Source organism: Homalodisca vitripennis, chromosome 1, assembly GCF_021130785.1.
Source record: "Homalodisca vitripennis isolate AUS2020 chromosome 1, UT_GWSS_2.1, whole genome shotgun sequence".
In the NCBI taxonomy this organism is placed as follows: domain Eukaryota; kingdom Metazoa; phylum Arthropoda; class Insecta; order Hemiptera; family Cicadellidae; genus Homalodisca; species Homalodisca vitripennis.
Genome location: NC_060207.1, coordinates 65,975,063 through 65,987,931, shown reverse-complemented (window position 1 = coordinate 65,987,931; position 12,869 = coordinate 65,975,063). Strand labels below are relative to the sequence as shown.

The 12,869-nt window shown below is 33.0% G+C and overlaps 2 protein-coding genes across 2 annotated transcripts in view; both read left to right on the top strand.

Annotated features, from left to right (window-relative positions):
• The first annotated feature begins 4,017 nt into the window (after nt 1-4,017).
• On the top strand, nt 4,018-4,623 carry LOC124363666. Its single transcript, XM_046818953.1, has one exon. It carries the CDS (start codon nt 4,018-4,020, stop codon nt 4,621-4,623), a length of 606 nt encoding a protein of 201 aa, XP_046674909.1.
• Nucleotides 4,624-8,140: 3,517 nt separating this feature from the next.
• LOC124363581 (F-box/WD repeat-containing protein 7-like) overlaps nt 8,141-12,869 on the top strand; it is a 41,180-nt gene continuing 36,451 nt past the window's right edge. The window contains exons 1-2 of the mRNA XM_046818867.1: nt 8,141-8,192; nt 10,116-10,271. Coding sequence (XP_046674823.1) covers nt 8,141-8,192; nt 10,116-10,271 — 208 coding nt within the window. The remainder of the gene's footprint in view (nt 8,193-10,115; nt 10,272-12,869) is intronic.

The following is a 12,869-nucleotide window of genomic DNA, read 5'->3' as shown; positions in this document are numbered from 1 at the left end:
CTGAAATTTTAGTTGGTCATCAATATATACCACAAGAAACTTTTTTATCATATAGTAATACCTCTCCCACAACCATTTTTGGCTCTTCCGATCGTTTGGTGATACAGAAATCTAGTTCTTGAGTTTTTACTTTATTCAGCAATAGTCGCTTTCATTGATACCAACATTACTGCATAAACTGGTTTCAAAGCAAATAATCTCAAGGTTGGGTTCGTCTCTAAGCTTTTATAGAGATAGCGTCATCCGCAAACAGAGTTACTTTAGCATTGAAGCCAGTAATGCAAGATGGCATATAGTTAATAAATAGAGACAAAGTAGAGGACTCTTGACTGATCATTGAGGAACCCTGTACTTTATCTCATTTGAATTTGATAAAACAGTTAATTCACAACCTGTAGAATCCCTGAAGGGATCTCGAACAGCCTCTCGAGTCCTCCTGAGATTTGAAGAGATCCAAGAGAGTTCCCAAAATAGTCTTTTAGGAGTAAATTGTGATCGACTATATCAAAGGTGAAGGAGGAGGAGCTCTTCTTCTTGGAAATATCAGTTTTCTAGTATTTTATAAAAGAAAACTCACAATTCTCCAATAATTTTTATATTTTAACACGAGGCCTTTCGACATCGAAGCTAATATTTGTTTTAAATTGTTGATTCACACCTGATGATGGTATCTTCGATGTCGAAAGGCCTCGTGTTAAAATATAAACATTATTGGAGAATTGTGAGTTTTCTTTTATAAAATAATAGAAAACATATCAAAGGTACATATTGGTGAAATCAAACAAGACTCCCATTGCCCATTCTCCAGGCTCAAGAGCTTGCGAGATGACTTACATTGTAAATAGCCTCCGTTGTTTACTTTCCTTTAATAAAATCCGAATTGGTTAGGGTTAAGTATATTGTTTTTATCTAAAAAATCAGTAGTCTATTTACTTGCACTTGCAGTTAAGGAAAGATTTGAAATGGTTGCCTCTTACTTGCATTTGCATTGGATGTCTCTTACTTACACTTGCAATTAAGGTAAGATTTGCAATGGCTTGAACTTGAACTTAAGAAACCGTAGATAAAAAGACCATGTATAGAATATTGTTAAACGGAATTGAATAACGTAGCAATGTCTTAGATTTAGGAGAAAGTCGACAGTAATGATATACGTCGATAATTGCTGCAAATATATCATTTATTTACCTTTTTGTTCAATTGCGTCACAATATCATGTTTAAATGCATCTGGAAACATACCCTCTTGAAAAAATATCAATAATGTATGCCAAGGGATAAGAAACGACATCATGTAACTACCTCAGCAGTTTAGGAGATCAGAACCACATAAAGGTTTTGGTTTCAAGGAAAGAATTGTATTAGATACCTCATTCTTAGTAATGTGACTAAGGACAAATTAATTTCTCAATGGGTTTGAAGTACAGCACCAAACTCGTTTGTATGGCGTATGAGATGAGCCAACAATTAATAAAACTCATTGAAAGTGCTTACAGCTTCGAAAGGATCTGAAATTATATTACCACCCGTATCAGTCAGTGTTATTTCTAACACGTTCTTGGGTTTAAGGAGTTTCTCCGAATTTACAACTTCCCACGTGGCTTTTGATTTATTCGATAAAGAGAAAGTTATCTACGTATTTTACCCAACGTGGATTTTTTAATTAATTTTCGACACTCTACTCTTGCTTGTCTTGTAAGCTGGTTGTGAAGGTTGATGAGAATCGAGATAAATAGTACCTGTGTGCAAGAATTGAAGGCGATTTTTGAAAGAAATTATTTCTGGACTAAGAACTGGTTTGGTCAGATGTGTAAAGGATACTTATTTTGTTTTTAGCTACAGAGAATGGCATTTCAAAATAATAATTTAGTGTTTTAAAAATTAATTGATTTTTCGATCAAACCCTTCAGCATCCAAAACATCCATTTAAGTTGTCTTCAAATAGTGTCGGAAAGAGCTCAAGCTTTGAGGAATAAATCTTCGAGACTCCGTTTATATCAGATTTTTCGACTTTCTAATCCAATTATATGGTCATTTGCGGTTATTGATGTGCAACTCCTGGATATTCCTAGATACACATGCGTGTCAAATTTCTCCTTTGTAGGACAATGGGAAGTTGAACAATAAAATATATGTAGGTCTTCTAGAGGCAAGCATATTTAAGCTTCTACAGGAAGTTCAGGAACAATCTTTAGTTTGCTATCGGGAAGTGGTATGAATCTTTATCGTTGTATGTCATCGGAAAGTTCAAAAACAAAACTACAGTTTTTGTAGGCTTGCTATCCCATTTAAACCCCTATGGGAGGGTGATCTTCATTATTATTTTTTTTCTATTTAGATAATGAGGAATTTGCGTGTGGACTTTGCTTTTTAGGGCAGCAGGGAATTGAAACCAACAACATACAAATTTAATAATGTTTTTTTAGCTTTTATAGTAAAATTACCTTCATATATATTTATATATATTTCATTTATGACTTTTATAAAGTTTACAACCTTATTTTAGCCCATATTGGTGGTTGATCTACATGAAAATGTTTGAATTTTTTCTAGTTTGACACGTGTGCCGAATTTCAAATTTGTGAGAAACTTTGAAAATTAGTAATGAGTGTGTGAGGGTTTTTCTTTTTATATATGAAGAGCTCTGGGAGTAAAAAATGACGGTCCAAAATATTACTAAAGATACGTGATTTTAAGTTTAAAGCCTTGTAATTTAATTTTAGATTGAAATCTAATGCTACTTTTGTATATTTTAGCTTAAAGCACCTCACTATTAGCCAGAAAAATTAAATGAGATTGTTTGATATTATTTTATATTTTTTGAATTTGACAAAAAAAGTCCTTAATACCTTAAAATTCAGGGAAAAAGATGAGAGTCTAAATTAATTGTTTAGGTGAAGAAAGATGATGGTTCAATTAATGTTCTGTTTAAAAAAATGTTCAAGTAATTGAAATTAATACATTAAAATCAAAAAGAAAATTAATTATGTTTATAAGAAATTACACAATTGACTGTGATAAGCGATTACAGGCCGTGTCACCGTGCTCGGCGCCTCGTTTGAGCATGCACACTACTGTCCTTCCCCCACTAGCAGTCACGGTACAGTGTCACTGGAAAGCGACCACTCCAACTAGGCTCACAACGCTCATTATTGTTTTCTTGCTCCCTGTGTGCGGTCAACATCCTGTGTTTGTGTTGTGAATGTTGTGATACTTGTGGAAGTTTTGGAGCTGCTGGCATGGCAACACCGACTGTATTTAAGTCGAAGCTGGATGGCAAGGTTCTGAAAAGTCAGACATGTGAAGTTATTTCTAATGTGATGGATTTTATGAGTAGAGAGGGAACATTTGTTATTGACCCTAAGAAAGTGAGAGAAAGAGTGGCAACAGCTGTCGGTGTTTCGCGGCGAACTCTAACCCGTATAAGTGCCGAAAAAAGAAAATTAGCTGAAACAACGACTTCCTTTGAAACTCCAAACAAAGTGAGAAAGGTGCCAAAAAAGGTGACTGGACTCGATGATTTTGATCTTGGTGTTATAAGACGGACAATCAACAATTTTTATTTGACCGAGAAATGTCTACCAACACTGAAGAAAATTTGTTCAAAACTCGAAAGTGAAATACATTTTACCGGGTCTATCTCGAGTTTGAGAAGAATTGTTAGGAAAATGGGCTACAGATGGAGAAAGACCAAATCAAACAAACATATTCTTATGGAAACCCAGGATGTTGCTTACAAACGATTTGTATATTTGAGAAAAATTCAAGAATACCGGAAGGAGAAACGCCCCATAGTTTTTACGGACGAATCTTACATCGATTCAGCTCATGTTTCCGGAAAAGGTTGGTCCGATGACTCAAATGCAGGAGTGGCGGCCCCATTGTCCAAAGGCGAGCGACTTATTTTTCTACACGCAGGAGGAGAAATGGGCTTCGTGAAAAACTGTTTGACAATGTGGAGAGCCAACATAAAAACAGGAGATTATCACGACAATGTGAACGGCAAGATGTATTTTAAATGGCTGACGGAAAATTAATTCCAAATTTACCTCCTCGGACTGTTGTGGTTATTGACAATGCATCTTATCACAATGTCCAAGTAGATAAGTGCCCAAGTTCGAAGAACACTAAATCAGAAATGCAAGATTGGCTGATACAGAAGAATATTGCATTCTCATCGTCATCACTCAAGGTGGAGCTCTACGAGTTGATTAGGCAACACAAACCGGCGCACATTCGCTATCAAATTGACGAGATTATGAGAGAACATGGACACGACATCCTTAGGCTCCCTCCATATCATCCCGAACTCAATGCCATAGAGCTAATCTGGGCTGATGTAAAAAACTGGGTTGCAGCTCACAATGTGACTTTTAACATACATGATGTTGAGCGCCTTGTAAATCAGAAGTTTGAAACCATAACTGAAACGGACTGGAAAAAAATATGTGAAAATGTCAAGAAAATGGAAGAGAAGTTCATAGGAGTTCAAAGTCAACTGGAAGATACCATTGAATCTTTTGTTATCGATCTTGGTGCAGAGTCCAGTGAAGAGGACAACAGTGACTTTTCTGAAGATGACTTTGAAGACGGGAATTTGTCAGGGATCGAAGAGTTGATTTAAATATTTATTTCCAATGTACACCCATTATTGTTTATGGACAACGAGGAGGACAATATATCACTTTGGAATCTTTAATCCCACAATGTTGTAATTATTGTATATAATAAATATTGTTTTGTGAGTATGTAAAATATGTAAATAACTTTTAATGCGGCCTCCGGCAGTCTCAAGCCTGCAATCGAGTATTGAAACTCTGAACGCAGAGAGAAAGTTATTTGTAACCATCAGAGGGAAATACCTTATCACAATAATTATGTCATGGATTTAAAGAAATATTATTTAAACATTTCTATGAAATAAATGTAAAGAAATATTTTGGTTCATACTGTTTAGTATAAATGTGTTTCCTCCATTGATAAAATAACGAAGATATTTTAATTTGTTGTGGAAGACACGAGGGCCAGAGGGACCTGCTAGAGTTGACTGTACCGAGTAAAAGTAGGGGAGGTGGAGTGGGAGCATTGGCGTTGTCTCTCAGGCCACCCTCCCCTACGCGCCGAGCACGGTGACACGGCCTGTATTAGAGGTACATAACATTTTTTAATAAGCCTGCACAAAACAAAATTTCATTATAACCTCTTCTGTAACCTAACATTGAAAAAGACCTCGAGACATATCAAAAAGAGCTTTTACACACCAGACTTTTAGTAGTATAGTAGATTATCATAGAATTATTATGTTTCCTGAGAGCAGAACTTTTTGAGAACCTACTAGTCTTGATGGCCTTGCCTTTAGACACTGGCAACCTATCGGGATACAGCACATTTTGGGAGGTGAAAGCAATCCTCTGATACTCACAATAGTTCTCGTTTTTGTGTAACCACAACACTCTCAGACCACTGAAGTTTGAGCGATGAAGAATCATGCGTGGGTGACGGGTAACCACCATTAGTTCTCTCACTGGTGTACTTTGAAAAGGAAGTTCTTTATTTAAATTGTTGGCAGATATTTACTCTAGCCTTTGAATATTGTTTGGTCTTCGCAGGAAATGACTGAAAATGGTGTATGCCTAGACCTTGTTTTCCACAACAGTATTCCACTCATATGGCAGCTCTATACACGTGTTGTTTGGTTAATGAGGCCCATGTTCCTGTCGCAGTCCAGTTGAAATTTCCTGTGAAATTGTCTTTTTCAATGACCATCAATAAGTCACAGAGTCAAACATTCACTGTACCAGGATTAAATTTAAGCGTTGAGTGTTTTTCACATGGACATCTATCTATTTATTGCCCTTTCATGGGAACTTTCCAAGAGTCACCGATATGTGTTGTCCAACGAAAAAACTGCTCTAAATATTGAGTATATAAATATTTAAACGTTATAAGTAGTAATAATAGTGAAATGTTAGATAAATGATTATTTATTGATATAACTTCATATCATTTGATTGGCAAGGCTACTGGTTATTATTAGCCAGATTAGTACATTATATTATTAATTTAAGGTTTCTGGGTGGATTCTGATCCGTATCAGAATCTTGGTGACAAAAATCAATGATGGTTTATGATTGAATATAGAGATATAAAAATGTATTGGATCCGTGCGAAGTCGGATAGGGTCTCTACGTACTAAATTTAAATCTGTTCTAGCATTGTCCATTCTTATGTTACGCCTATAAGAAATATACCATAACATTCTACGTACTCCAAAATACAGTTACCGACATCAAACTGAAAATGCGAAAAAATGGTCCCTCAGTTTTTTCTCCTGGGGTTTACCATAGAGATATTAACCATTAAAAAAAAATTAAATATTACAGTACACATTGACAATTTTTATAAACTAACTTTTATAAATTATAAAATATAAATTTTATAAATAACTAATTTGTATAAACTAGTATTACAATATTAATACTAAAATTAGAAAAAGACAAACAAGAAAATAAAAACCATGAAAATACTATAACTAATATAGATGTATATAAGAATGAAGAATGTTGTGTATATGAATAACAATTGATAAACAACAACTGATGCAATAACGTACGCTTCATACAGACAAATTTAAAAAAAAAAAAAAAACAGCTAATTCACGAATAATAACATCACAATAAGGAGATAAGAAACATTTAGAGAGGGTTAGCTTAGAGGTTTATATTGTGAAATCTACTTAAACATCTGAACAGATGGACAACGAGATTCTAATTAGCGCAGACCTCATTCCCAACTCTCATCATTCGTGGTAGTGAACTGTGGTAAATGTAGGTGCTTGGATACAAGTGTCTCTAGGATAGCTGAGAATGGCGAGTGTGACGAGGAACATCGAAACCAATAGTTTGTGAAGGATCTACGGACAGTCAGTTTACGTATTTATATATTTTTTAGAAAGATAAGATGACACTTAGTGTCCGCCGGACAGCTAAGATGTAGACATTATTTCATTGCATTTAAATTAACTTCCAGATATATGGGCTATCCCTGTTTCACACCAACCAGTTCAAGAAAGCCGACGAAGGGATCACACAGTAACTCCAAACTCAATTTATTGGTGTTACTAATATGAAGTACAGCGTTCGTGAAGAGAAGTTCACCTTCGGCTAATAAGTCCCAGAACATGACTTACAGGTTGCAATTGTTCAAGATATTGTCACCAGGAAAGGTCCTTATTAAAATACTCTCTCACGTTGTGGTGTCAATTTATTATTATATCTTAAGATAAATAAAGAGAAAAGGTGGTTGAGAAAATAAATAAATTCTTGTTTACAATCTGTATTACAAACTTTTAATGAACTATAATTATTAATTTCTTTTACAATTCTTTTATTAACAATTCTCAGGGTTCTTTTAAAAAAATATAATGAATGCTCTATTAAATACAATTGTTCTGCTCTTATCTAGGGGTAGGTTCTTTCACCTGACAAAGACAATTTAAAAGCAAAGACAGCCATATATTAAATTATTTATCATGACAGTTATTGTTTGGAAGAAGAAGTATTTTTATGAGCTTTAAAGGAAATTTAGTACAATTTTAAGTTCATTTAATTGGGTTTGGACAATGATCTTTGAAAGAAAGGTTTATATTGGAATATAAATTAAATCTCTGACCAGTTTTCTCCTTTATTGAGCGATTGGATAGCTGGGTTGTGATGAAGGGTATCCTTGACGAATGTCTAGAAGACGTGCTCCATCCTGGTGGGTAGTTTGGTGAAATGATGAGAGTGAAGATCTGGATGTTCTATGTGCTGAAGTTCTTGAAGTTCTATTTGAAATACTTCTCTTGATGCTGGATGTCAGTTCTGGCAGATGAAGCGAGGAATATGAGAGTGAAAAAATACCAAGTATAATACACTGCTTGGTGTCAATTATGATAAGTTCAATGTTCTCACTCAACTAATTCCCTTTGTCAAGTATAAAAGGAATATTCTCGAAGCTCAGGTAAGTGTACTGTTTAATTTGATATTTTAATGGTTAAATTAAAGGTTTTTTATGATAAATTTTAAAAAATGTAGTAGTCAGTACACGGAGATCTGTCTTGTCTCAAGACCTCGAGGAGACTGGTTAAAGATGCTAACAAGATGGCTTGGGTCTGTGTGAAGCTGTTTAGATCACTGCTGGCCAATCAGAGTGGTCAGTTAACAATGGCGAACTGAGGAATTTTTCTTATTGGTCAGAGTGAGGAAGAAGGGTTTTGGGTTTGAGAATTTGATTTAAATGTTCCTTTATTGCTCTTATAATTAAAAATAATAATTTAGAAATATATCGGATTATATTAAAAGAAACGATCTTTAGGTATTCGGACAAGTTTTTTTTTTTTTTTTTTTTTTAATATATAAGCATTGTTTGGTAATAGTTAATGGCTTCTCCTGTTGTACAAGTGCTTAAATATACTTATGCTAAGGTTCTAAATTATTATATTGTGGGTGTGGGCATTATTAAATTCGTATTTCTTACAAAAATCTACTATAGAAAAGTATAATTAGTTTTGTTCTTAAATCTAGAGATTATTAAATATATTATATAAGAAGTCTTATTTTAATGCATGGGCAAGTGTTTGATTTGAAAGAACATCGATTTTGTCGGTAGGATGTTACTTGAGATAGGTCAGTGGTCACTGTCCAAGATGGCTGCTATTATTACACCAAACCTCCACTGTCGATTGCTCCCTTTTAGGTTATCCCGAGCATTGAAAGAAATTATATTCAAAAATCCTTTTGTAGATGATTTTTATGATCTTGGGTGGTAGTTATCTATATACTGGGTCCTTTTCGCTATTAAATGTACTATTATTCTGGTATTGACAAATATTGTTAAACTAGGCTCTAAATTATGTTTGTTTATAATTAACTACAGGATAATGGTATTTAATATCTAATAAGTGATTTTTTTAACATATTTTGGTGATGTTCAGAGCTATATTACATAATATTATAAGAAACTAAATAAATCGAATCTATTTGTCATTGTGTCAGGTCTAGGGTTAAAATTCAATTATGGTTAGGCCATGTTGAAATTGGATAGACTAGTTAATATTATAATTATTTTTGAATCTTCTTATTTAGGTACATGTTTTCTTATAATTAATATTGTTTTGGAATGTGTTTGCATTAAATGATGATATTATGTTGTGTCTTAACTAATAGTGGTCTTAGGCCTATATTATGTAACATGAAAATCTGAATTAAACTTAAAATTAACCTATGAAATTAGAAATAACTGAGAACAAATCTTAAAACTAAACAAAATCTTACATTTAACAACTTATAAATAAACTTGGTTAGTCTTTCATTTAAAAAAATGTAATATCCTGGCGATTGTGTATCAAAAGTGAATGTGTGTCTTTGTGTAAATTAATGGTGGTTGTGTATCCTTATATGAGAAGATCCAATGCTAGAATCTTTTGCCAATTAAAACATTGTGGTTGTGCACCATCTAGTAGTAAACGAAAGAAACAGCAATAGATATACGTTACAAAAACTATTAAATACATGTTATATTGAGTAACCTCTGTACATAATAAAAAATATGCACAAAAGTTTCAACAAAAAGTTTTGTATGGATATATATTTTTACTGAATAGAAAAGAACTAGCTTTACTGAAAAAAAAAACTTTTCCAGTCTCCATACGGGTGCAAGGTCTATTCTCACAAAAGTCAAAGATTATTATTACGGTGTAATGTGATGGTTACAATGTTAATAGCATAGTAGCTTATAACATTTATAAACGTTATATTTCGGTGGCGGCAGGTTACACATCTTTCTAGAGATAAGAAGTTTGGTTTTACATAAATTAACATGGAATTAGATACAAATATATTACTTTTTGTAACTAAGAAGCAACGATTGTTTGCAATAGTACATTGTCTTCAGAATAGAACACACCCATGAATTATGTTAGTCTAAATTATGTTTTCATCAGGAGAAATTTATTAAACTTATGAATAGAGTATAATTAAAAAGTATATAAAAATAAAAACCATTAAGCAATACAGAATGAAGATTTGTAATAACCACGCAATTTAAGGCTCTGTCTGATCTGTTCGCAATGAGCAGATTTTATAGTACAAATCACGTATCTAGCTTACTTCTTCTTTGGAATTTGGGTTTTGCTACTGCTGCTGGATCCATTCTATTTTCAATACAGGGCACGGGCACAGTTAGACAGACGGCCAGGCTTGTACTTGGAATGGATAGGAGATGAGTTGATAGGTTAGTAATATGCATAAGACATTTCTTGACTTTAGATAAATCTGAAGGGCATGTTTTACTTTAGAAATAATTTTAAAATGGGTATAGATCGTAATTGAAGTTTAATAGAGTTAGAAGCTACTGCATTGCTCCTTTGAAAACTCATGCGGAATCTGCTTTCAAATCAATTTTACAGGATCTGAACTGGTATTTCTTTTGTCATGAATTTCGAAAATTAAATTAATTCAGTTAAATTAAAGTGTATTAATCAAAATAAGTATTTTTACAGCAGTCAATGGACTGTTGTGGCCTGATTTTTAAAATTAGTATTTTGATTGGAAAATTTAATGTTAATTAGTTTTTTTAATTTTATAGGCCACTGTGCTTCAAAGCAATTGTAATTTTAACATGTGTTGTTTGTGTAGTTAACACAACATTTATGTATATTTAGTTGTCATATTAAAATGAACTATCCATAATATTACAAATATTAAATTAATAAAGTAAGGCAATTTAATTATTTTACTGTACCCCCAGATTTGCTTAGGCTAGAGCACACCTGCTTATGAGCCATTCCATGATTTGGATTTAGAACCAATATGGGTATTTATTTACAATAGCGTGACCATGAAAAATGGACTTTTTTTCATAGGTTGGGCATTTATAGCCAAGTATTATTATCACAGGTGCATATAAACTGGGGGGGAAAGTATATTATTGTATTATATTGATGCCTTTCGGGCATTATTGCATTAAGGATGGAAAATAACCGACAAAATTTTGTCGAACAACACTTGGAGGGTTAAGGATCAGGGGCATCACGTGATCTGGGATTCGACTTTTGCAAGCTCGAGTTACTTTTTTTTTCTAAAAGAGCAAGCAGTGCGCAGCGGGCAGGCATCGTTGACAGGATTAACGTACTAGTCAACATCATTTCAGTAAAATTGCCAGAGGTACTGTCAAAAACAGAGTTTTCAGAGGATTTCAAAAAATCGTAACTCCTTTGATTTTCGTTGCAGACGAATTTTTTCTTCACTAATGTTTTCAGGAAAAATTGTAGTTTTCAGGAAAAAAAAAATGAACATACCTTTCCATGGTCACGTTATTGTAAATTGATACCCCAATATATAACACATCCAATTGCTAAATATATCAAAGTTGAAAAGAGATGATTATTGTTTTATGTTAAATTTTAAACAGTAGATTTCAGTAATTATGCTAGTGAATTTTATGTGCATTGTTTCTTCTAGGACAAGTAGGCCTACTGAAAGAAAATAAGGGTAGGGTACGATAAGCGGACCCAGTTTTTTATATTGAAATTGGCAAACTATATTACTTAATCATAACCATCGATATAATCAATCGATACTAATTAATTATTTAGAACAATTAACTTAAATAATCTATATCAACAGCTGTAATCAGTTTCAATTAATACACGTAGGGTAATATTTCAATTTTACAAAAGTAACATTTGATTATAAAAAATGGCAGTCAATTTTAATAAACTACACAACATTGCTTTGAACGATAATAAGAAATGTTTTTCGTGGCTTCAACATGTAGGACTCGTACTGAAAAACCCATTATGTGAAATTTGTGGGAAAGAAACAAATCTAACTGTGAGAGGAGCAAATATGGTCGTCTTTAGTTTTTCTAATTTCGGTTAGGCTATAATAATTTGTTTGATCACCGTTAATATTATGTTCAATTTTTCATTTTAAAACATGTTTGTTATTGCAGACTATAGATACTTTTATATCGATTGATAGTCTAGGATTTGAGATGTAAATATTAGGTATCGATGATTACATTCTTCGATATAAAAAACCGGGTCCGCTTATTGTACCCTACCCGAAATAACGTAAATAATATATATCAACAGCTGTAAACACTTTCAAATAATACACATAAGGTAATATTTCAATTTTACATATAAGTATCATTTGATTATTAAAAATGGCAGTCAATTTTAGAAAATTACACGACATTGCTTTGAAAGATGATAAGACATGTTTTACGTGGCTTCAACATGTTGGACTCGTACCGAAAAATCCATTATGTGAAATTTATGGGGAAGAAATAACTGTAACTGTGAGGGGAGCAAAATATGGTCATCTTCAGTTTTCCTAATTTTGCTTATAATAATTTGTTTCATCACTGTAAATATTAAATCCATATTTTAATTTAAAACATATGATTGTTATTGAGGACTATAGATACTTTTATATCGATTGATAGTCTAGGATTTGAGATGTGAATATTAGGTATCGATGATTACATTCTTCGATATAAAAAACCGGGTCCGCTTATCGTAGGCTACCCTACCCAAAAATAAAACCATTGGAGTTCCACTAATTATTCTAACCTGTACTACTTATAGACCTTGTAAATGTAATTTGTATTCTAGGCCTAGGATAATTGGACTGAGCTCCTGGTGTTTGACTAAGAAATCAACACAGCAGACCGAAAGAACGTTTCTGATATTTTGGTTTTTCTGCAAACAAAACTGTAATGGAACAGTAGTTTTCCATAGGCTTTGTATGTTTGTATAAATATATGTTAGTAATTTAGTTAAAATACATTGTTCTAGGCCTAATGTTCGAAATTCGTGGTATA

Excerpts from the sequence above, each read along its gene's own strand:
- LOC124363666 (XM_046818953.1), top strand. The coding sequence starts at position 4,018 with ATGGCTGACGGAAAATTAATTCCAAATTTACCTCCTCGGACTGTTGTG.